We start from the raw sequence: 22186 nt of genomic DNA on the forward strand, positions 1-22186 counted from the left end.
TCTGCCGAGCCGCTGCAAGCAAGAAAGGCGAACCCGAAACAAAAAAAAAAACGGATTAACCCAAGACAAAGCACGCTGTGCTGTGACACAGTGGGCGTGAAGTAGATAGAAAAAAGAAAAGGGTGGGAAGAGAGCACGATCTAAGGAGCGCCATCGCCTCCCAACTTTCCATAGATTGTTTGCTCTGGTAGTTGGACTAAATTTAGAAATCGAAACTGCAAGATTCACGGTTCGCAAGATCGCACTCCATACTATTTGTAGTTGACTGGGAGAAGATCAGATCGCGTGCATAAATGACCAAGAGCGTCGAGGCCCAATATAGACGCGCTCCAAGCTTGCAATTCACTACGGATGCATCACAAGGGCGACGGATTTGGAAAGCAGAGCTCTGGAGAGGCGAACTGGCTGCTCGATGTTAATTGGTTCTAGGCTCGCGGTCGAACGATGGGAGGAGCAGCGGTGTCGATCGCCAATAAAGGCAGAGATTGAGGTCTCAATAGCGTACCGGGCAAGCGGAGAGATGAAAATAGCTGTTGGGCTCTCTGTCAAACGCCAGAGGTGTTCAATAAACAGAGCAGCAAGGGTGTCTCGAAAAGCCGGGCAGCTTCCTTTGAGTGACTGGTTTCAGAAGCACCAGGAAGAAGAAGAATAGCATGTATGGGCTCACATGTAGCTACGCGATACCGACCGAGGAAACGTCGGGATTGAACACTGGCGGTGTGATGCGCAGGAGTTCATTGGATGCTCCCCCCAAACCAGTTCGCGCAGGAGAGAGCGCACAGTATTTACAGGAAACCCCCAGCAGTATCAGCAAGCTTCCGGGCAAGGACTTGATGATTGGCGACGGTGCGGGGCCCCGCGGCGCAAGGTCCAAGGCTCAAATCCGGGGAGGACCTCCGTTCGGAGTATCAGGACGGTGTTCTGGTGCTGCTGGTGAGGCTGCTGGTTGCTTGTGCTGGCCCGACCATGCGGGATCGCCTTCATGTGTTTGCATGCGCGTCATGGCAGCCGCCGGGGATGTGCTGGCTGGGCGCGGAGGGGACGGGCATTGGGCATGGACAGAGTAGTTACGACTAGTTACTGCTAATGCGATGAAGTCGAAGGGAAATTAGCCTGCCTTGACAATGATGATGATGATGATGATGATAATAATGCAGACCTTGAGAGTAGCGATGCGGCGGGCGGAAGGACGTGCTCTTCGCCACAGAGGCGAAGGACGGCCGGCGGCCAAAATGCAGCGTCCTGGATAATAAACAGCGGCGCTGTGTTTGACGCTTGAGCCAGTCGGGCTAGTAGTGCGTGCATACGAGCGAACGGCGCGGACGCTTCTCTTGCAGCTGGAGTAACTTACTACTCCGTAGGTACCTCACCTAACTACGTCGGGAGTGCATGACGGCGCGGCGACGTCACTGGCAGGCAGGACAGCCAGGATGGGCATATTGGAAGATGTTTCGGCGGCCCAAAGAGAGGTAGTTAAGTAACTCTGCGACAGGCTAATGATTACAGCCGCGCCGAGTCAGTCAGTGTCTGGCTGCGACAAACGGGGGTGGGAAGACAGGCACACCCTGGTCTGCGCGACGAGCCGAGCGCGGCAGCATGTGAGCGTAGCCGCCGTGCAGCAGTCGGCGTATTATTGTTATTATTATTTTATGATTGTATCGCGGAGGGCGTCCGCGCGCCAGAGGAGCCGGGGCAAGGACGTGGCCTGGGCCCGCCCGCTCCATCGCAAAGTCTGGGGAAGCATCCAGTGTTCACATGGGGCCGCGCTGCATTGTAAGAGGGAGGTGCCTAAGGTACTACTGCTGCTCCCTAAGGATCACGACGCCGCCCACCACCCACCGCTGGTAATAATGGCGATGCACTCACCTCATCTCATCTACTCTCTACTCCGTACCTCAGCACCACAGCGCTGGCGGACGCCCGGGCTAGCGAACGCCACCCCCAGTCCAGATCACCCGCACGGCACGGCTTGGCCAGCGCGCCGGCGTTTTGCAGCCAGCGCCCAGCCGCCGCCCAACAGGCCAGCCAGGGGGCGGGCATTTTTTTTCCTTCCCCAGATCGGCATCCCGCGAGCCAGTGCGAATTAAAGCAGGTCCCTTATTATGACTCTCTCGTATTGCTGTTGGCTGCTCCCAATAATAATAATAAGAATAATTGCCTGACGCTTCTCAATTTCCGCGCGCGCTGGCCACCCGCGCAAAGCTTGAGCCCCCCGGGGGGCGTTTCGTTACCTCGGCGCCGCGGCCTGGCCATACCACTAGTATCGCCGATCCACGCCGCCAGCCAATCACGCCGCCATGTAGCCTGCGACTCGACGTATGGCCGCGTCACAGCCCCGTACACGGCCGGCCAATCAGCGTGCTGCCGTGGGCCCTGCCTGAGACAAGCCCAACTCGACTCGACTTACCACTCACTCGTAGCCAGACAGCCACCCAGGCAACACAAACACGCAGTCAGTCTCTGCATCCTCCGTGCACCCTGCAGCCTGCCTGAACACCGCAGTGCGCGGCCACGCTGTTCCCGTCTGTGTCGGCCGCGCCCGACGCAATGCAATGCAATGCACGGGGCGAGCTAGCGTACCTAGCTGTGAGACCACTGCCACGCTAGCGATTGACCCCTCCTGGTCCACGCCAGCATTGCTCTGTAACGTCGAGCAGGGGCCGGCGTCGCCAGACACTCCTCCCAGGTCACAGCTACCCTGCCGCCAGGTCTCCCCGCGCCGGACCACTGCTGCGTCGGTACCTGCACGCCGTGTATTCGGTACCTCCCACGCCCGGCTTCCCTCCCCACTACAATCAATACGATACTCACTATTAGTCGGAAACCCACCAGGAACCGGTTTTGTCGAGCCCCCGAAGAACAACAATAGTAGTAGCCTAGCACCAATTGCCACTCCAGAGAGACCCTCTCAGGAGTCACTTGCCCGCCGCCCGCGTGAGCCTGGGAAATTGAACCGGCCGTGCTGGTCTGCCGTCCTGGTTCGCGCCCGACAGCTCGCATTCTGGGAGATTGCACGCATCTGAAAGGCGGCCGGCGGGGTGTCCCATGTGCAAAAGGGCCACTCGCAGACTCGCCTGGCGGCGTCCGGGTTTAATGACGAAGGGGCGATTTCCACCACTCAATGTGCCGGGTCCCAAGGGAAAGGGGGCCAGAGGCTGGGAGGCTGGGCGTAGGGGCAATCATGGGGGAAGGGCTGATCGCAATACTCCGTAGCAGTAAGAGTAGGCCTGCAAACAACCAACCAGCGCCTGCCCAAGGGGGCGAACGGTCGCACGCCCACAAACCGCCGCGCGAGTCAAGCAAGTCCAAAACAATAATGTTAATAAAAATTAAACCCGCTGCGCAGGAATGAAATAGTCGCGAAACACATGAACGGCCTGTCACCACATGGGCCCGAGCCCGGTTGCATGTGAACCGTAACCCGGCCGCCGCCGTCGTCGTAGCCAGAGAGGAGTCGTAGCACCCACCACCACCACCACCAGCTCATGCTACCAGCTAGTGCCAACCATGCCCGTGTCGTTCCCTGCATGGCGCAACCCACAAGAATCGCCCTCGTCCAAGTGGAGGCGGTGGAACCAGCCATTCCTTTTCTCCTTAGCCCCAGGCCCTGTTTCCTTGGATCGTGTGCCAGCGCGCCGCGGATCAGAGGAGAAGAAGCATGCAAGAGTCCGGGGCGGCTGGGCTTGTGCGTGCCACGCCCGCCCCGGCTTATAAGAAGCCCGCTTGTCCCCAGTGAACCCTCGTCTCCTTTTCTTCCTTTTGTCCTTCAGATCCGTTTTGCTCTTCTTATATACCCTCAAATATCAACCTGACACTCGTTTTCGAAGTCAGTCAAGACTATCGTTAATTCGTCGTTTTTCACTGTACAACTAGGAGGATCATCGTACCGCCGATTTCATATATAATCAAAATGCAGTTCTCTCACGCTCTCATCGCTCTCGTCGCTGCCGGCCTTGCCAACGCCCAGCTCCCCAACGTCCCATCTTGCTCGGTATGTACCGCTACTTGCCGGGAAAACGAATCCTTTCTAATCAAATTCTTTGTAGATTCAATGCTTCGTCTCGGCCCTCGGCGCCAGTGGCTGCAGTCCCATCACCGACTTCAAATGCCAGTGCGGCAAACCTGAGCTTGTCGGAAAGATTGCTCCTTGCGTCTTGAGCTCCTGCCCTGCGGCTTCTGATCAGTCTGGTAAGCATTAATACCATGACAAAAGTTTTCTCTTTCTCACAACAATGTAGCTGTCTCCAGCGCTGTCTCCTCGGTCTGCAGTGCTGCCGGCGTTCCCATCCAGGTTCCTGCTGTTCCCGGAGGCCCAGGTCAGAGCAGCGCCCCTGGCTCCAGCGCTCCTGCTCCCAGCGCTCCTGGCTCCAGCGCTCCAGCTCCCAGTGCCCCAGGCTCCAGCGCTCCTGCTCCCAGCGTTCCCGGCTCCAGCGCCCCAGGTGTCCCAACCACCGCTGCCCCAACCACTGCTCACCCAACCAGCGGTGTTCCCGGCGTTCCATCCGGCACTGGCTCCTACACCACCACCGGCCGCCCAACTGCCTCCACCCCAGCCCAGTTCCCCGGTGCTGGTTCCAACGTCCGTGCCAATGTTGGCGGTGTTGCTGCTGTCCTCCTTGCCGTCGCTGCCTACTTGTAAATTATTCCGTCTGGAATGCTGAGCCGCCGCTGCAACAACTGCCCTGGAGCGTTCGCACACGCATTGGCCATGTGAAATATGACCTCGATGCCACGGCGATGCCAACCACGGATGTTGTTAATCGTCCCTTGTTTTCCCCTGGCCTGGAGTTGATTCATTTTGTTTGGAATAAAATGGGGCGACGATCCATGCTTTTAGGAAATGGGATATTGTATGACTGGTTTGGACTGACGAGGCTAAGGGTTGCAATGTCGTGTGGGTTTCAGGGAGAGAACAAATATTGAGTCGTTTTTGCTCTTTTTATATTATCATGTATGTAATTATCCCAGGGAAAGGACTCCCATTAATAATATTTGTTCTCGTCTTTTCCCTTAAACATGGGCCACTTCTTTTCTTCTCTTTTCTTTCCTTTTCTTCTTCCGTCGTAGCTTTTTCCGCCGTTTGTGTTCTAGGGGCTTCAAGCCCTTGCCAGGGTCTGCTTGTGTATCTTCATGGCCCTTGCCTAGACCCAAAGTTAGCAAACAATCCTAAATCGAACAAGAGGGTCGTAAGACTCGAACGTTGCCTGTTGTTCAGCGCCGTCCCCACCTCCGAAGGTTGAGGCTCGCGGGGGGCTGACTGGTTTAAGGTCGTTGCTAGGGCGTTGCACCTTCTCTCACAGCAAACCAAGCACCCAAGCAAGAGCATCATGCATCATGCATACATTCAGCGTAGATGAATTCATCGCTGATTTTTGCGGTCAGTAGCAGCTGAGGTGAATGTGGCCGTTTCCCCGCTCTCGTTGTCGACGACGGAAGACCGTGCGGTGCCGCCATCCTTCTCGAACCGACGACGTCTTGTTCTTTCGGTCGTCGGCAGTGCGCCAGAAATGGAAATCCTCCCGCCACTCATATCGCTCGCCTCCGCCTGCATCGTTTACCCGCTGACTGTCATCGTTTCGATTGCATATTTTCTTCTGGAGCTCTTGGCTAGCCCCATCGTCCATCTCTCGTCGCAAGTATACCGCATTTTCGCCTTGCTGGTACGAGGTGTGCTGAAATTCGAGGTATGTATGCATTGCTTGCTGCGCCGCCCCATCTCCCTGGCGAGCCAGAGACTTGGAAAGACATCTATGTTCTCATGTTCGACGGCTTACTGTTCCATACAGCCGCTGTACACATATTTCGGCGTTGCTGGCCTTTTCGGTGCCATCACTGGCTTCATCCTTTATCGCATACTATGCGCAACATACCAGCTACTAGGCATTTCTCCTTGCGATGAACTCGACCTCAAACGCCAGTCATCTGCGATGGAGCCTGCAGATGAAAGTGCAAGTGACGAGCATTCCTTTACGAACCGTGAGAAGGGATTCTCCCGTCTGCAGAAACTTGCCAGCAAGAACGAAGCTGGTTCTTCGCGCTGGTTTCTGAGCCCACAGGCCCAAAGGGAAGGCATCCTCGAGGAAGGTGACGAAGAAGAAAAAGAAGAAGACACTGATAACTGATGATTTTCCTTGCTGTTTTCTAATGAGTAATATACCCTATGAATATATCAATGGTCGTTCCATCCAAGCTTGCTGCTTGTTTTATTCAAACTATATCCCAGAACCAGGAAGCTTTTCAATATCTTCATACGTACCCTCAACTCCCTACAACCCTCTCCAATATTCAATGGCAGGTGAATCGCCCTCTATTAGGCCTGCAATGCCCAGTGCTCTACTTCATTGCCCGATCACCATTGGGGCCCGGCTTAAGGCACAGCTATTTGATTGCCGTTCCACGGCAATTGCGTCGCATGTCGACATGGAACTTTATTTCACACGTTACTACCGTTTTTGGAAATTTCGCCTGATTTCCAGGGCAAAAGCACCTCTTTCCTAGTCAGCAGGCAGGAAGGCAGGCAAACAGGCAGGCAAACCCACAATGCAGATACTGAAAAACCGCATCTGCTCCCGTCTCTTTCGACCCAAGATACCCTCCTCCCCGTCAATTTTTATTTCCTCTATATTTTTAGTATATTTGCTATTTAGTATGCTTTATTCCAACGAATTATCGCTGAGTGGGTCGGCCCCAGCGCCTAATCCGCCCAAAATATCCTTACTTGAGCTTCCGTTTTTGACTCAACAGAAGATTGTGGATCATATTGTACGAGTTGATCCGGAGCTTGAGATTTCGGGCTCTATGATAGCACGCAGGCAAGCCGAATTAGCTTGGAGCAATATCAGTGCTCTATTTGCAGTCTCCAGTGTGTTATACTCCCTTACTCGGCCTGCTGACAATCTCTTAGTTTGAGCCCAAAGCTTGTCTTTCGTTCTAGCTGGCTAACCATTCGTGTTTATTTCCCAGGAGCCTTCCGCGATTTAGCGTTCGACCGTTTGTATTATAAGAACAATATCGCTGTGCTTTTATTTATCGCACCTTTAAGCATCGCAATGGCTGCCTTATCATTGTTCCTTCGCGCACATGAGCGACAGTTGAGACTGAAAGTGAAAAGTTCTCTCGTGTACATGGCCAGCTTCAGGATCACTGCTAACAGACTGCTGGGCATCGCCGTACTACGTGGTTTTGATTGGGCAGTGCTCCTCCTTCTCCAATCAGGAGCTAGCCCAGCAGCTCGCATGGACGGTACATCCGTTTTATTTACTGCCGTATCGCTGGAACGTCATGGTATCATTGATATCCTACTTGAATATGGGGCCGAGCCGGATGAGAAGGATGAGCATTCATCCCTGGGACTAGCTGCTTCCAAGTTCGACTTCGCGACCATGGATAAGCTCCTCAAACATCGCGCATCGACGAACATATACCAGGAGATAGGTGGTATCATGTATCACATTATCGAATGGGCCGCGCACATATCTGACTACCGCATGCTGCGGTTGCTCTTGAAATATGGCGCTCTTCACTCTTTTGTTACATATCAAGTAGGCATGGATCCCTTAATCGTCTCCATTATAAACGACTCGTTGCAAATCGTCGCGCTACTTCTGGGATATGGCTATTGGATCGAGGATCTTGACAAGAGGCTTCATGCTCTGGGTTTTTTCCCATCTTTGGAAATGCGGAATTTATTGGCTAGCTCTGGTATACTGTCACAGGGTTTTGCGCTCGTTTGACGGACAGTCCAGAGTTGGACTGCTAGGAGCAAAAGTGCAGATCAAGGCAATGGAAGCAGTACTCCGCATATGTGTCATGACCTTCAGGCGTTCTATTGATATCCCCACTAAAAACGCTTTTCAGAAATTCTAAGGATATCCATCCAGTGAATAAGCAAATCGTCGTCTATGGACTTCATTATTTGGAGCAATTAATTTTTTAATATAACAATATTCTTAAAAATCTATAATTACGCTTCGCCGAATTCCTTAACATCAGTGGTCTTTCCACTCAAGGCCAGAGGCACAATGCCACTGACGTGCATCTCGGGCCCGAAAACATGCATGTTAAGTTGAAGTTCCTCCCCAACCGCCTTAATATTCTTCAACCCCTCTTGGTAGTTGGGACCTGCACGGCGGACCCAGATTTGGGTCTTATGTTCGTTAAGGACCGGTGCGACTTCCCTTAGGGCACGAATAACACCTTTGAAAGTAGTGGCGACATTGGTGAAGTTGGCGATACCGCCACCAATGAAGAGGACCTTTCCGTCTGGATGCATTGGAGCGCGAAGCATCAAGTCGAGAACGGTACGAGCGTAGTTGTAGGTCTGGGTCTCGGTAGGAGCACCAGAGTATTCACCATAGTTGGCGAGTTCGCTGACGAAACCGGCAGAGGCGATGGCGTCAGCGTAAACGACGGAGGCACCACCACCAGCGACAAGAGTCCAAATGCGGCCCGTCGAGTTAAGAACAGTGAGTTTAAGAGAAGCTCCGGTTTTGGCGTCCATATCAGCAATGAATTTCTCTTCCTTGCTTAATTCGCGACCGAAAGGAGCGGGGAAATCCATTGGTGGGCCTGCATCAATAGTGACCTTGTCGCCCGCACTTGGTGCTGCACGAATTCCCAAAGCTGCAGGGCTTCGAGCAATGGCCCACTTTGTTCCACACTCGAATTCTGCTGTCTGGTCAAGTTTGGCTGCTAGATCGAGGAAGTGGACATCAGCAGAAGTTTTGTCGGCGTTGGGTATCACAACAAGAGGGTTGATCTCTAGGTATGTGAATTGGCAGTCGACATAGACAGCATAGAGACGTGTGATGAAATCAACCAAAACATTATGTAGGCCCTTTGGAATCTTGCTCAGTAATTTGGCGGCGATGTCTTCGTTTGAAGGATAATTCTTAAGGTTGACGGGGACTAAAAGCTTTTCTGCTTTGGCATCCACATCTCCAACATCGACACCACCCTCGTGTGTAAACAAGATCCAATCACCCTATAGCAATCAGATAAGGTTTCAATGACGAATCTCAATAGGGCAACCATACCTCACGAACGGAGTTGATGTTGATGTAATATTCAGTTTCTTGTGGGTGAGGAACGAACGGCTCTACAAGGAAATGTCGTAGAACACCCTCCACGGTCTCAACTTGCTGTGGTTTTCCTGCACGGTCCGCAATCCATTGCCTCGCCTCCTCCCAGGTCTTGTTCAGGGCCAAAAGCCCGCTCTTTCCTCGTCTCTTGATGAGTTGATCTGGCTTGGCGACAAATTTGGCGCCCTTGACAAGCAACCAGGGATAGGTTGACTCGGCTTGGGCAAGAACAGCTTCAACCGAGCTGTCTTCGTCGAAGTGGAGAGACGCGAGCTTTGGAGGTGGGTTGTGGCTGGAGGGAGCAGGGAGGGGGGAGGGCTTGATTACCGGGGCGCGAGTGAGGTGGTAGTTAAGGATGGCTTTACCATCTGCTTCGTAGATTGACTTGGCCGACATGATTGTCAAGTTCGAGCTGGGTATGGAAAGCCTACAATCGCTGCCCGAATGCTGGCACTCTCAGGAGTTGGTTGGAGTATGAAGGGCGGTACGATGGGGGCAGGTAGGGCGACGCAAGATGCGACGGGAAGTGTAAGTGTGGCAGCAGAGAACGCAGTAAGCGGTGGTGGACAGGAGAGACGAGCAGAGCAGCGAGCAACCGATCGGACGTTGAGAGGGAGAGCTGAGCCGGCGAGATTTGTTGTTGAGTTGGGAAGCTGCTTATCGGCACAGGCGATAACGTTAGTCCGGCCTGGCCGCCCCATCTGCTGAGTCAGCGCCGGAGCCAAGCTGCAGATTGGCAGGGGAGGGAAGGAGCCACCGGTGGGGCAGGGCCCTTCCTAACTGGGCTGACTTCCTGAATCGGCCCAATTGAGTTTCGTTGGGATGACCGTACCGCTAGTACCAGCCCCGTAAAATAACGCAACTCGCTGGAGTGACACACCATTCAAGGCGCAGCATTCGGGGCCGGCGACGGCGACGGCGATGCCAGCAGGGAGAGCCAGCGTCCGCCGCCTCACTCATCCTCAGGGGCGCCATGGTGCACTGCTCGGCCCGGCGTACCACCACCCCTGCCTGGCCCCGACAGAGCTCCGAGAGCATTGGGCAGCAGGCCAAGCGTCATCGTACTCGTAACAGGCAGTTTTGACGCTCACCGAAACTTCTGGCATTGGGGATACGCTAGCCACATACGGACTAGAGCGGCCTCCCTCCCTGCGGCAGTATCTAATCTTAGCGTCGCCGAGATAAGGAGCTTCTCAGCTTGCTCATCGTCTCGCTCTCTCAACCAAAAAAAAGGAATCACTTTTTTCCACGGGGACCATCACCATCTGCCATCTCCTCCTCGCCGTGCGCTCCGGGCTCATCTCTACCAAGTAGACAATCCTTTACCAACGTTCGAGTGCCATTCTTCCAGTCTTACTCGTGGTGTGACCCCCTCAAAACAGTCTGTCAAATAGAAGGTAAGGAACAGCACGCGATGAATTTCCTCAATCTACATCACAGAACTTCTTCGTAGCATCATCTGACTATCATGGAACCCCATAGTTCACCCTTTTGTCTGCCCACAATGCCGGCTGCTACACCTGTTGCTTCCTCCGGTGACGGAAACCTTCGAGCCAATGACAACATTCGCCGTTTTGAAGCCGCCAGCAGGCCATTGACTCCCCTGGCACACACCCTCTTCCACACCAAGACAAGATGCTTTGTATAGTAAGTGCGCACTGCTATCGCAGCGGTATGGCTTTGCAGTTCTAACTTGCCCCCGCAGTGGCATGCAACCTCGAGCTGTCCAGGGAATGTTGGACTTCGATTTCATTTGCAAGCGGAACACTCCCTCCGTTGCTGGTATCATTTATACCTTTGGTGGTCAATTCGTCAGCAAAATGTGGGTTATTCAATTACAATTGACCGTCGCGTTTACTATGCTGACACAAAAATTTAAACAACAGGTACTGGGGTACCAGCGAGACGTTGCTGCCCGTCTACCAAAGTGCCGACAAGGCTATGGCAAAACACACAGACGTAGACGTTGTCGTCAACTTTGCATCGTCGCGAAGTGTCTATAGTTCAACCATGGAATTAATGCAATACCCTCAGATTAAAACCATTGCCATCATCGCTGAGGGTGTGCCGGAACGAGTATGTTTTAGCCTCTAGATAACTAGTTCTGAGCTAACAAGAATCAGCGAGCCCGTGAGATCATGGTCACCGCAAAGGAGAAGGGTGTTACAATTATCGGCCCGGCTACTGTTGGCGGTATCAAACCAGGAGCGTTCAAAATTGGTAACACAGGCGGTATGATGGATAACATTGTCGCTTCCAAACTCTACAGAAAGGGCTCTGTTGGTTACGTATCAAAGTCTGGCGGTATGTCGAACGAATTGAACAATATTGTGTCACAAACCACCGATGGTGTCTACGAGGGCATCGCTATCGGTGGTGATCGTTACCCAGGAACGACCTTCTTGGACCATATGCTTCGATTCCAGGCCGATCCGGAGTGCAAGATTTTACTTCTTCTCGGAGAAGTTGGTGGTGTTGAAGAATACCGGGTCATTGAAGCTGTGCAAAATGGTACTATTACAAAACCCGTGGTTGCATGGGCCATCGGTACCTGCGCCAGTATGTTCAAGACAGAAGTTCAATTTGGCCACGCTGGTGCCTCTGCGAACTCTCAGCTGGAAACTGCAGTAATGAAGAACAAGGCCATGAGAGAAGCTGGTATCCATGTACCGGATACCTTTGAAGATCTCCCCGAAACTCTCCGTGCCGTCTATCAAAAGCTTGTCAAGCAGGGAATTGTCAAGCCACAACAGGAGCCAGTCCCTCCCAAGATTCCCATCGACTATGCATGGGCTCAAGAATTGGGTCTTATTCGTAAACCTGCCGCTTTCATCTCGACAATTTCTGACGACCGTGGCCAGGAACTCTTGTATGCTGGCATGCCGATTTCCGATGTTTTCAGAGAGGATATTGGTATTGGTGGCGTCATGTCTCTCCTATGGTTCCGGCGACGACTTCCTCCATATGCCAGCAAGTTCTTGGAAATGGTGCTCATGTTGACTGCTGATCACGGTCCCGCGGTGTCTGGAGCCATGAACACTATTATTACCACCAGAGCCGGCAAGGATTTAATCAGCGCCTTGGTATCCGGTCTCCTTACGATCGGATCTCGCTTCGGTGGAGCCCTGGATGGTGCTGCCGAGGAATTCACAAAAGCTTTCGATAAAGGTCTTAGCCCTCGTGATTTCGTGGATACCATGCGCAAAGAAAACAAACTCAGTAAGTAGCTGCTTGTTAACCCATCCATCATTATTCTTCCTAGTGTACACTCGTTGCTCACATGTAACAACAGTCCCCGGTATCGGCCACAAGGTCAAATCCCGTAACAACCCTGATCTTCGAGTCGAACTCGTAAAAGAATTCGTCCTCAAGCACTTCCCCAACCACAAACTTCTTGACTACGCCATCGCCGTCGAAACAGTGACGACTTCCAAGAAAGACAACCTCATTCTCAACGTCGATGGTTGCGTCGCCGTTTGTTTCGTCGACCTCATGCGTAATTGCGGTGCCTTCAGCCCCGAGGAAGCTGAAGATTACCTGAGCATGGGTGTTTTGAACGGCCTCTTCGTTCTTGGCCGCAGTATCGGTTTGATTGCGCATTTCCTTGACCAGAAGAGACTCCGCACTGGACTCTACCGCCATCCTTGGGATGATATTACCTACTTGCTCCCAACCTTCCAAAAGGGCGCTCCTGGTGCTGAGGGCCGTGTGGAGGTTAGCATGTAAATTCTGCAAAAACACTTAATAGACCCCGTTCTTCCCGATACGTAATGAATATGATCCTTGAATTCGCCTTTATAGACTTTGGGAGCTTAGTATCAATCCGATTTCTCCCTTATTCTTTTGCCTTTGCATAGACATTTAATTATGGATATTTTTTTCCCTTATTCCTTTTGACAGCCGTACGTATGGACGATCAATTGAAGCAAGAAGAATGGCGCAGAATCGACATAATATCCACCCCGCAGTGTGTCGTCGGCCGACTTGTGTCTGCTTGTTGGCTTATGGGCTCTACAGGCGGGTTTACAAGCACATGGGATAGGGATACGACGCTGCGACACATCACACGTCGCACGGCATGCAAAAGCCAGAGAAGCGAGATTCCTTTCATGCTCGAGCTAAACAGCCATGATTAACTACATACGTACATAAATGCTTCCGTCCGCGCGGGCCAGGTTGGCTGTAAAACTCCACAGAGCGCCGACTGCTCGCTAGAAACCACCAAACAATATGGGAATAATAATAATAATAGAACAGGAACAGGAACGCAGATACAAATGCAAACCTCGATGGATGCCCTTTCTCAGAGGGTGATGCAGGGGTAACAGCGGAAATAGAGGTACCTAGTTATGGAAGAGCCGGGGTATCTAAGATAAGACAATGCATCGCCACGAAAAAAAATAAAAAAAAACCTTCAAATGCCAGTTGTCTTCTTTCATTAGTCGTTAATGTTGTTGCTAGTTAGTTTCTCACGCACACCAAGTTTCCATTGAACAGGTCATTGAGATCTGGCGGATCCTGCTTCCACTTGCCATCGTCGGTCTTCCACTGCATTGTTTTTAGGTGGCAGAGTTCGCAGTTCTGGTGGACGTCAACGCGGGCGTCGACAAAGGCCTTTAACGACCCGTCTCGTTTCTGTACTGCGGCGAAATGAATCGCGGGATAGCTTGCTTTGTCGACGATAGAAGTATCTGCACCGGCAGCGAGCAAGAATTCCAAAACGGATACTGCAGTGGGAGAGGCCGCGGCATAGTGGAGGGCTGTTTGGCCCAGGGAGTCTTGGGCGTTGATGTCGACGCCATGACGGATGAGATGCCGAGCTATTAGTTCTCCTTCGCTGGCGTGAACGGCAGCGTGAAGTGAGCTGCGTCCCATTCGATCGGGGATTGGCAACGTCGAGCCGAGCTTCGTAAGGAGAAACTGCATTTTCTCAGGCTGTCCGCCCTCGATGGCATATAAGAGCGGTGTGCGCCCCATACGGTCTCTGGCGAAGATATTGACACCAACGTCTAGCAAAATGTTCATAATCGCTTCCCAGTTCCTGAGTGTATCCACTTCTTTCCGGTGGAACACTCGTCTGGCGAAGCGTGTCCCATCCTGAGGGCCACGAGCAGCGGCGTGCAATGGAGTGGATGCCGATCGGTTGTTTTCAACGTGAGAAAAGTTTATCGTTATATGTTTAGACTTCGACATGGCAACAATGCGATTCACCATGTCTAGGTCAAGTTGTTCGCAAGCCTTCCACAGGGCCTTCTCAATGTACCGGGAGGGCCAGGGGCCAGGGGACGCCTGGAGAAGGAGGCCAATAATTTCATCGTTTTTTGATCTAAAAGCAACATCTAGAACAGACAGGCCATCTGTATTAAGTTTCGTCAAGTCGGCGCCGGCTTCAAGCAGCTGAGACACAGCATACACTCTGTTGTATCTCGCAGCATAGTGGAGTGGTGTGTCTAGGCGTATATTCTGTTTCGATATCTCGTTGCGACGCTTGAGCTGATCGACCACTATCTGGGACACTTCAGGGTTGCGGCGGCCGTGCTGATAGAGAGTGTGCAATAGGGTCTTTTTGGACGGTTCGGTGCCTTGGATGTCGGCGCCCTGGTCTAAGAGGAAACGAACGATGTCTGGATAGCCGCCCAAGGCAGCGAGGGTCAGGCCGTTTGTGTCATTGGTCTGGTACCGGTGGATATCCGCGCCTCGTTCCAGCAGAATCTTGGTCAGTTCAAGGTTGCCGCAGCGTACGACCTCGTTGAACAGGAGAAATCCATGGGCATCCTCCCGCAGAAGCACGTCAGCGCGTTTTACCCTGAAATAATCAAGAACATATGGCGACTGCCATCGACCAGCGTAGGACAGGGCATTTCGGTTGAAGAGCGACGCGCGTTGGGGTTCGTCGTCGCTCGTGCGGATGCCGACGACGAAGTCGTATAGTTCACGAGAGAACAGCGCGGCGAAGGGCGTCGAGGTCTGGACCAGGGCATTTATATCTCTTGGTTGGAGGTGGTCACTGATGCACAGAAGGATCTCGGCAGGCAAGCAGTTCAGCGCCATGCGCGGCGAGGGAGGGCGTGGAGCTTTGGGGCGGGAGGAGGAGAGTGTTCGCGTGGTGTGGAGAGAACAGAGGCGATAGGAGGTTGGGGAGATGCCCACCAGGTCGACGAGGTACATGGCGAGCAGGCGGACATACCGCAGCCAGGAGCGCTCCATGGCGACGGCAAGCGAGAGGAAGACGGCGGGAAAGACGCAGGAGAGAGAGAGAGAGAGAGAGAGAGATCAGAGGGCTGTGCAGAGGAGCAACATTATTGCGCGCGCAGTGTGCTCTTATAACCAACTAGTTCACTAACTAACTAACTCGGCTCGCCGTGCTGGACGTTCACCTGATGCTCGCCTATTATTATTCTGTCCTTCGTATTCCACGCGACGGGCTGCTCACAGCGCAGACAGGGCCGGGGGGGAAGGAAATCTCCGAGAAGGAAGCTCAGGCAGGCGGTTCTCTCGCCCGAAGCGCACCCCTGCGACACAACGTCAAGGCGGGCTGTTGGGCGGTGCTAGTCGATGATGGGTCAGGGAACATGCCCTGGAAGAAGAATGGGCGTTGGCTGGCGTCAGGACTGCGACTGATGCCCGGCCTGGTTGGCACGAACAGAAAGCATATTAATTGTAACTAGCTAACTAACTACACGGGGCAGGGATCTATGAGTCGACGATGCCCCTGTCAGCCACGGAACCCGGAGTTTTGAGCATCAGCACGTAGTTATGGATGTCTGCACGCACGTCCTCCGTACCGCAGTTACTTACACACCGCAATCGCCCAAGACCACGCTGCCCACACAAGCCCTACCCGGCCCCCGCAAGCGAAACAAGAACGGGTCGCTGAAGGGCTGGTGGTCGCCCGCCCGCCCGTCCGCGTTAAACTTCCGGCGATCGCAGGAATGGCAGACTCAACCACCAGTAGTAGTGGCCGTTCATCCCGCCAGATCGTCCTCCGTTTTGTCTTTTTCTGCTCGTTCTTGTTCTTCCATTTTCCCACAGAAAACCTAGAATAAGGGGCTTGCCTGGACTGGGAATAGATCCTCTGGCTGTTCTTCGAATTCAAACTGACCTTCTTATTGTCTCATGCTCCTTAATGTGAGAACTGCTTGTAGAGTGAGAAGTAGTGCTACTTGCTGAACATAGATGAGTCCAAACTTTGGCGTATCCAAGGGACGTTTAACCACGTCACTAGCAATCCTAGGCAAAACCTGCCCCGAGAAGCTCCGACATTCCCGCTACCTGGGCTGTGGTATTGCAGGCCTGTCAACGGGCGGACTTACCGCTCTTCCACGCCATCGTCACAAGAGCAGCCGTGCATGGGCAACAGCACAGCACGCGCTGCACTCAGGGTAGGATTCTTTGCTCATACCTAATAATAATAAATAGTAGTGAACTACTATGCCGCATCGCCCACGCCCTCCCGCTCCTCGCGGTCGGCCGCCCGCACCGCCGGCGGGGGGTTCTGCGCCGGCGCGCAACTAAGCTTAAAGGCTAGTTATAGTTAGCCCAACCTAATCCGCCAGCCGGCCAATGGGGGCTTTTCTCACCGCCCGATACGGGGCCCAGTCACGTGCCATACATGGTCCAGCCTCGCGCACCGGCTCCAAGGCCATTGGCTGCCGTGGCGTGTTTGCGCCGTTTGCGGCGTGCTGGCCGATTTCATTCGCCCTGGCCGTCGTGAGACCGTAAAGAGGCCGCATCATCAGGCCGGGGTGAAGAGCAGCCGAGCACTACGACTGTGGATGAACATCCCCCCTATCTGCAGCATATGTGCAGGTTTCGGAGTATATCTGCTGCGTGTTAATGTCTCGGGTAGCAGGCATCTATTTGGAAGCTGCCAAGGTTTATTTGGCAATCACGTGCTGGTCATCCTGCGGCATGCCCCCAGATAGCACCCACTCTCAGCACTGGGGTCTATGTCTGACTAAACAATCAACGCCTCAAAGTGGACGCAAAACGCTTGGACCTTATCACGATTGAAGAGCTGAGGTTGGCTCACAAGACCACCACCAATGGTTCGACTCAAGCACAGATACCTGCTCGTCAACATCCTTTACCCGCCATCGCCTTCGGATGCTTGTCCTACTACCAAGGCCGATGCGGCCTCCCAGAAAGCATTGGACCCGGAAACGCGCTTCCATCTGCAACTATGCCGGCCCGCCCCGGATACGTTAACGGCTGCCGCTTTGATAAAAATGCTAAGGGAGACCGTGAGTGAGATGTTTGGTGATTGGGGTATGGGCCGGCTCGGGGGCGCTGGGGCCGGTGGTATCAGTGGTGCGTCCAGCCCTTGCATTTTTTCTGTTTTTGAAGAGATTCATTCGCCCACTCTGTCGTCTGCAGTGCATTTTCAGCTAATATTTCATGTTACTAGTCAAGTATTTGTCCCCAGCAACGTCGACCGCGATAATACGATGCCCCCGTGACGGCTATCGGCTCGTCTGGGCCGCTCTGACATATATGTCCCGCTTGCCCAACCCCCAAGACCAGAAAGGTGTATCACGAAGCTCTTCGTATAAAAATCAGCAGCACGATTGCGTCTTCCGAGTCGTGCGGGTATCTGGCTCAATGAAATGTATAGAGACGGAGGCAATCCGAAGAGCAAGAATGGAGTTAGTGAGGCTTTCGGGGAGGTCGGAGAAGGAAGGAAAAGATCTTCTGCAAGAGATGTTTCCGGGTGGTGCTGCAAAAGATACTTCGATGGGCATCGGCATTGAAAGGGACGATGAAGCTGACGAGGAAGAGGATGATGGCTAAGTGGCCTCTGATCGGATGATTTGAGGTAAGTTTTGCGTATTTTCCTTTTAGCCGGATATATTTTAGTTGTTTTTACTTCCTTACGACCTTTATTCCGCTGTCTTTCGGCACATACGTGTCTAAGCCCATGTCCACGTCCTCATCCCCGCCACCGTTGCCAGGTGTCTTTGTAGCTACGTGCTCGCGTACACTCGCTTCTTCTTCCAATTTATCTCTTTCATGACTGTCCCACTCATCTTTAGCATCCAACCATCTCTCCTGTACATCCTTAATGTGCATGGTGCCCATTCCTTCTCTAACTGCTACTTGCCAGATAGTATCGTTCGCCCCCTCAGATGCTCCGAAGGCATACCCACTCGCCCTATCGATAGCCTGCAAGAGATCTATCATGCTCTTTTTATCCTCGACCGCGAGAGTCTCAAAGGCAACGAGTCCAAAATCCTGCACGACCTCAACAATCGCCTTGTTAAGGGCGTCGAATTTAGAGCTAGCCACAAACGGCGGCTCTTCTTTCAGGTGCGGAACCAGATATGTCAGATCTTGAACTTCAGTATAAAAGTCCAAGTTAAACGGGAGAGGCGGGTAGTTCGAAAGGTTGTCGATCTTTGTGAGCACGTTCAAATGAGGGAGATCCATCTGTAGCATCGCGCGAAGGCAGAGAAGCAAGGCCGAGATGTACATCGATGGGAGGGTCAGGTTATATGAGTCAATAAGGTGTATCACAACTAACTGTACCCCTTGACATTAGCGCAACTACTTTGTTATTTGACGTGGAATTATGGGTCAATGCAGACTCTATACCCCAACTTTTGCAAGCGGAAGAAAATATTTCGAAGCGATGAGTGATGTGTAAATATTTCGACTTGGCCAGGGCAGTCAAATAGGATATAGTCATCTGCGGGTTATTAGCTGGTACTTTCAAGGAGCGTAAATCCCGGAGATGTCGCATACTTTCTAAGTCTTTCAACCCTTCTTGAAACCAATCGAAGTTGGCCTCGATCTGCTCCATTGCGTATAATATCCCACCATTGGGGCCCAGCGTATCCTCCGCCATGGTCTCTTCGAGTGTCACCAGCTCTCGTACATCCAATGCTGGAGTATATGATGTGCGGTCATTTGCCGGATCCAGATTCACCACTGAGCACTTTCTGCCGATCGCAGACATGAATTGCTGCATGCCATTGCAGTATGTGGACTTTCCGGAGCCCGGCGGTCCAATTATCAGCTGGGCGAAGGGCATTCTGGCATCAACGGCGACATCAAACGAACACTCAATGGGTTTGATGGCGTGAGAGGGGTTTAACGCGATGATGTAAGGCCGCGCTTCGTACTAGACCGGATATAGTGCACATGAAATACTGAATCTGGCCGACCCCGGCCTGTACCAGAAAGCGGGTCCCATAGCTCAGTTGGTTAGAGCGTGGTGCTAATAACGCCAAGGTCGAGAGTTCGACCCTCTCTGGGACCAGTTTCTTTTTTGCTTTCTGCCGAAATATCTCGGTATAAGACTGAATTCAATCGAGTTTATACCGTTTGTTGCTTGACGCTTTTTCCTTTTACAACTTGACACAACACCAGTAAGCTTTTCTATTGTTTAATCTTTCACTTACATACACTTTATACACGCAATCTACTTTTTATATGGCTTCAAGTAAGGTTCCTATTTGCGCGAGAGTACTTTTTGCGCCTCTGCGTTTACTCCCAGATGCTGACAGTTCTATGAGACCAATTTGCCGTCCCCGATTCTCCGACGGACGCTATCTCTGCCGTCAAGTTTTCGACAAAGCCAGATTCGACGCGATTTGTGGTATCGTCATGGGACAAGAACGTGTATTTATATGACCTTCGGGACCCTCAAACCGGCGAACTTGGTGAAGGAACGCTGGTCGGGAAATTCGAACATCGTGCTCCTGTTCTGGATGTGTGCTTTGGAGAGAACGAGAATGAACTCTACACAGGCGGCTTAGATTGGGATGTCAGAAGGTATTCCCTTCGAACAAGCTTTGCTACGCTCCAGACTCACCCTATGGATCTTAGAATCGATGTCACTTCCTCGTCGCAAACGGTCCTCAGCTCGCACGATGCAGGCGTAAAGTCTGTTGTCTATAGCAAAGAACATAAACTCGTAGCGTCTGCATCATGGAGCTGTACGCTTCACATCCACCGAGTTGGCGCAGACATGCCGACCGCGCCCGCCGTCATTACACTCCCCTCGAAACCCTTCTCGCTGTCCATCACTCCAACCAAGCTAGTCGTTGCAATGGCGTCTCGCGCACTACACATCTATGACCTCCAATCTCTCGCTACCCTTGTTGACCAATCCGGCGCCGCTCCTCCTCCCAACAAACTCGACATCGAGCCCTGGCAACGTCGCGAAAGCAGTCTAAAGTTTATGACGCGAGCAGTGGCTTGTATGCCCAACGATGCCGGATACGCATCTTCCAGCATAGAAGGTCGGGTCGCGGTAGAATGGTTTGATCCATCCCCGGAATCACAGGACCGGAAGTACGCTTTCAAGTGCCATCGCCAGAATGTCGATGGTGTGGATGTGGTGTATCCAGTTAATGCACTGGCTTTTCACCCAATTTTTGGTACTTTTGCTTCTGGTGGAGGCGATGGGGTTGTTGCCTTGTGGGATGGGATTGCAAAGAGGAGAATTAGGCAGTACCAGAAGTATCCCAGCAGCGTGGCCGCTCTAGCTTTTAGCTCAAATGGGAATTATTTGGCAATTGGGGTCAGCCCGGGCTTTGAAGATGGCACTGATGATACACCAGAGGGCACAATAAAAGTATTTATCAGGGAACTGGGTGAGACGGAAGCCAAAGGAAAGGGTGGAAACAAATAAGTTGCCGTCATAGTTTGATACTTTACGACGAGGCATTACTTAAAAAGGTGGCAGAACGCATTTATTAATCGTTGCTTCTAGCATGGTGGATATCATCTAAATAAAACAATCTTTCTATTGTAAATCAAGTAAGTATGCCATATCAAATCGAATATCAGGTTGCTTTCTTCACAACGACGGTACCGTCAGCCATTCCGAAATATGCAGCAATGGGCCTTTGGCCACCAACACCGCCGGTCGCTTGGGCCTGCGGCCCAGTGGGACCGCAGAAAATGCCTACTTCCAAGACGCCTGGTATTTGCTTGATTGTTTTGGCTAGCGCCTCAACTTCCCAGATGCCATCCTTTCCATTACCGTTGTTATTGCCCTGAGTATCGGATGGCAACAGAAGGCGTGGAAAAGGGGCGTCAACAATGAAGAAAGATTGGTCTGTCCGTAAGAAGCCTTCCTCTATCGTCGACTTGCGGAGCACTGGCGACATACTACCCATAGCTTTCAGCGTCGAGATTACGGGGCGGAAGGCAACCGGAGCAATCTCAATGGGGATAGATGGCCATTTAGTTAAAAGACGGGGTTGAAGTTTTCGGTAGTCTAATTGCCTAATAAGTACCGCGGGTTTTCAAAGGAGGTTGATAGCGGGTACCAGCAACGACAATAAATTCCTTCGCCCGCATTGCCACCACTTTTTCTTGAAAGAGGCAGGCACCGCCGCCCTTGATGCAATTCAAGTCATCATCGACTTCATCGGCGCCATCAAAGGCTATGTCAAGAACTGGGTCCTCTGGTAGTTCAGTCAATGGGACGGGCTTTAAGCCAGCATTGACGATGACCTGTTGCGATTGTGACCCCGTGGGAACGAACGACGTAGAGGAAGTATCAAAGCCAAGGCTCTTGATAGCTTCAACGACATACACGATCGTGGTGCCACTGCCAATGCCCACGAATCTGGGGTTTTTGGGGTAATGGTTTGCGACCGCTTCGCGCGCCGCAGCGCGTTTTGCGTCCTCGATAACGGAGGTCATTATGGGGCTAGAAGAGAAAGAGGCGTGTCGGGCGATTGCGTAACGACTGGAGTTGAGGGCAGATAACGTAGCACGCCGAATGACCCGGAGTGAGGGTATTGGCCGATAGGGTATCCGGAATCTTCCAAAGTCAGTATGAAGCCTTTCGTCAAACCCCGAGCCAGCGCCGAAACTGTAAACACTGGTTCCCGAGCTAATTTGGAGTAGGATGAACAGAAGGGGGAATTTTTTTCAAGATACCCACAAGAGGCGAAACGAAATGGGGTTAAGCTGCTGCATACGGAGTATATCTACTCAAAAAAGGCACGTCGCAATAGATAGCACATGCGGGGGTCACTTGGCCGGGGCGATCAAAAAGTATTAATAAGAAAATAATTATAAAACAAACGGTTGCCTTCGTGGCTGAGCCGTCGAAGATATTCGAACTTGCTTCATGAGGGCTAGAGTCT

At 52.4% G+C, this 22186-nt stretch overlaps 10 protein-coding genes and 1 non-coding gene across 11 annotated transcripts; 7 read left to right on the forward strand and 4 right to left on the reverse strand.

Moving 5' to 3' along the window:
• Positions 1-3910: 3910 nt before the first annotated feature.
• On the forward strand, positions 3911-4639 carry LOZ57_002483 (uncharacterized protein; the record flags this gene model as incomplete). The annotated part of the gene is made up of 3 exons (XM_049251553.1): positions 3911-3991; positions 4047-4188; positions 4239-4639. The coding sequence occupies 3 exons, from the start codon at positions 3911-3913 to the stop codon at positions 4637-4639; spliced, it is 624 nt and encodes a 207-aa protein (XP_049109358.1).
• Positions 4640-5507: 868 nt separating this feature from the next.
• Positions 5508-6122, forward strand: LOZ57_002484 (uncharacterized protein; the record flags this gene model as incomplete). Its single annotated transcript, XM_049251554.1, has 2 exons — positions 5508-5684; positions 5787-6122. 2 exons carry the CDS (start codon positions 5508-5510, stop codon positions 6120-6122), a joined length of 513 nt encoding a protein of 170 aa, XP_049109359.1.
• A 526-nt stretch (positions 6123-6648) lies between these two features.
• Positions 6649-7733, forward strand: LOZ57_002485 (uncharacterized protein; the record flags this gene model as incomplete). The annotated part of the gene is made up of 2 exons (XM_049251555.1): positions 6649-6862; positions 6964-7733. The coding sequence occupies 2 exons, from the start codon at positions 6649-6651 to the stop codon at positions 7731-7733; spliced, it is 984 nt and encodes a 327-aa protein (XP_049109360.1).
• Positions 7734-7963: 230 nt separating this feature from the next.
• On the reverse strand, positions 7964-9476 carry acl2 (beta subunit of ATP citrate lyase; the record flags this gene model as incomplete). Its single annotated transcript, XM_049251556.1, has 2 exons — positions 7964-8983; positions 9036-9476. 2 exons carry the CDS (start codon positions 9474-9476, stop codon positions 7964-7966), a joined length of 1461 nt encoding a protein of 486 aa, XP_049109361.1.
• A 1108-nt stretch (positions 9477-10584) lies between these two features.
• acl1 (ATP citrate lyase subunit 1) lies at positions 10585-12806 on the forward strand (the record flags this gene model as incomplete). The annotated part of the gene is made up of 5 exons (XM_049251557.1): positions 10585-10727; positions 10786-10902; positions 10967-11156; positions 11204-12299; positions 12373-12806. The coding sequence occupies 5 exons, from the start codon at positions 10585-10587 to the stop codon at positions 12804-12806; spliced, it is 1980 nt and encodes a 659-aa protein (XP_049109362.1).
• A 735-nt stretch (positions 12807-13541) lies between these two features.
• Positions 13542-15287, reverse strand: LOZ57_002488 (uncharacterized protein; the record flags this gene model as incomplete). Its single annotated transcript, XM_049251558.1, has 1 exon — positions 13542-15287. One exon carries the CDS (start codon positions 15285-15287, stop codon positions 13542-13544), a length of 1746 nt encoding a protein of 581 aa, XP_049109363.1.
• Positions 15288-17125: 1838 nt separating this feature from the next.
• On the forward strand, positions 17126-17870 carry POP5 (RNA-binding protein pop5; the record flags this gene model as incomplete). Its single annotated transcript, XM_049251559.1, has 2 exons — positions 17126-17390; positions 17488-17870. 2 exons carry the CDS (start codon positions 17126-17128, stop codon positions 17868-17870), a joined length of 648 nt encoding a protein of 215 aa, XP_049109364.1.
• Positions 17871-17942: 72 nt separating this feature from the next.
• LOZ57_002490 (uncharacterized protein) lies at positions 17943-19110 on the reverse strand (the record flags this gene model as incomplete). The annotated part of the gene is made up of 3 exons (XM_049251560.1): positions 17943-18599; positions 18665-18765; positions 18822-19110. 3 exons carry the CDS (start codon positions 19108-19110, stop codon positions 17943-17945), a joined length of 1047 nt encoding a protein of 348 aa, XP_049109365.1.
• A 154-nt stretch (positions 19111-19264) lies between these two features.
• On the forward strand, positions 19265-19338 carry LOZ57_002491. The gene has a single exon. It is a non-coding gene; the product is annotated as a tRNA-Ile (tRNA).
• A 173-nt stretch (positions 19339-19511) lies between these two features.
• Positions 19512-20715, forward strand: BUB3 (mitotic spindle checkpoint protein Bub3; the record flags this gene model as incomplete). Its single annotated transcript, XM_049251561.1, has 2 exons — positions 19512-19521; positions 19595-20715. The coding sequence occupies 2 exons, from the start codon at positions 19512-19514 to the stop codon at positions 20713-20715; spliced, it is 1131 nt and encodes a 376-aa protein (XP_049109366.1).
• A 154-nt stretch (positions 20716-20869) lies between these two features.
• On the reverse strand, positions 20870-21737 carry RKI1 (ribose-5-phosphate isomerase rki1; the record flags this gene model as incomplete). Its single annotated transcript, XM_049251562.1, has 2 exons — positions 20870-21306; positions 21359-21737. The coding sequence occupies 2 exons, from the start codon at positions 21735-21737 to the stop codon at positions 20870-20872; spliced, it is 816 nt and encodes a 271-aa protein (XP_049109367.1).
• Positions 21738-22186: the final 449 nt, after the last annotated feature.

This window comes from Ophidiomyces ophidiicola (assembly GCF_022830035.1).
Source record: "Ophidiomyces ophidiicola strain CBS 122913 chromosome Unknown scaffold_7, whole genome shotgun sequence".
Classification (NCBI taxonomy): domain Eukaryota; kingdom Fungi; phylum Ascomycota; class Eurotiomycetes; order Onygenales; family Onygenaceae; genus Ophidiomyces; species Ophidiomyces ophidiicola.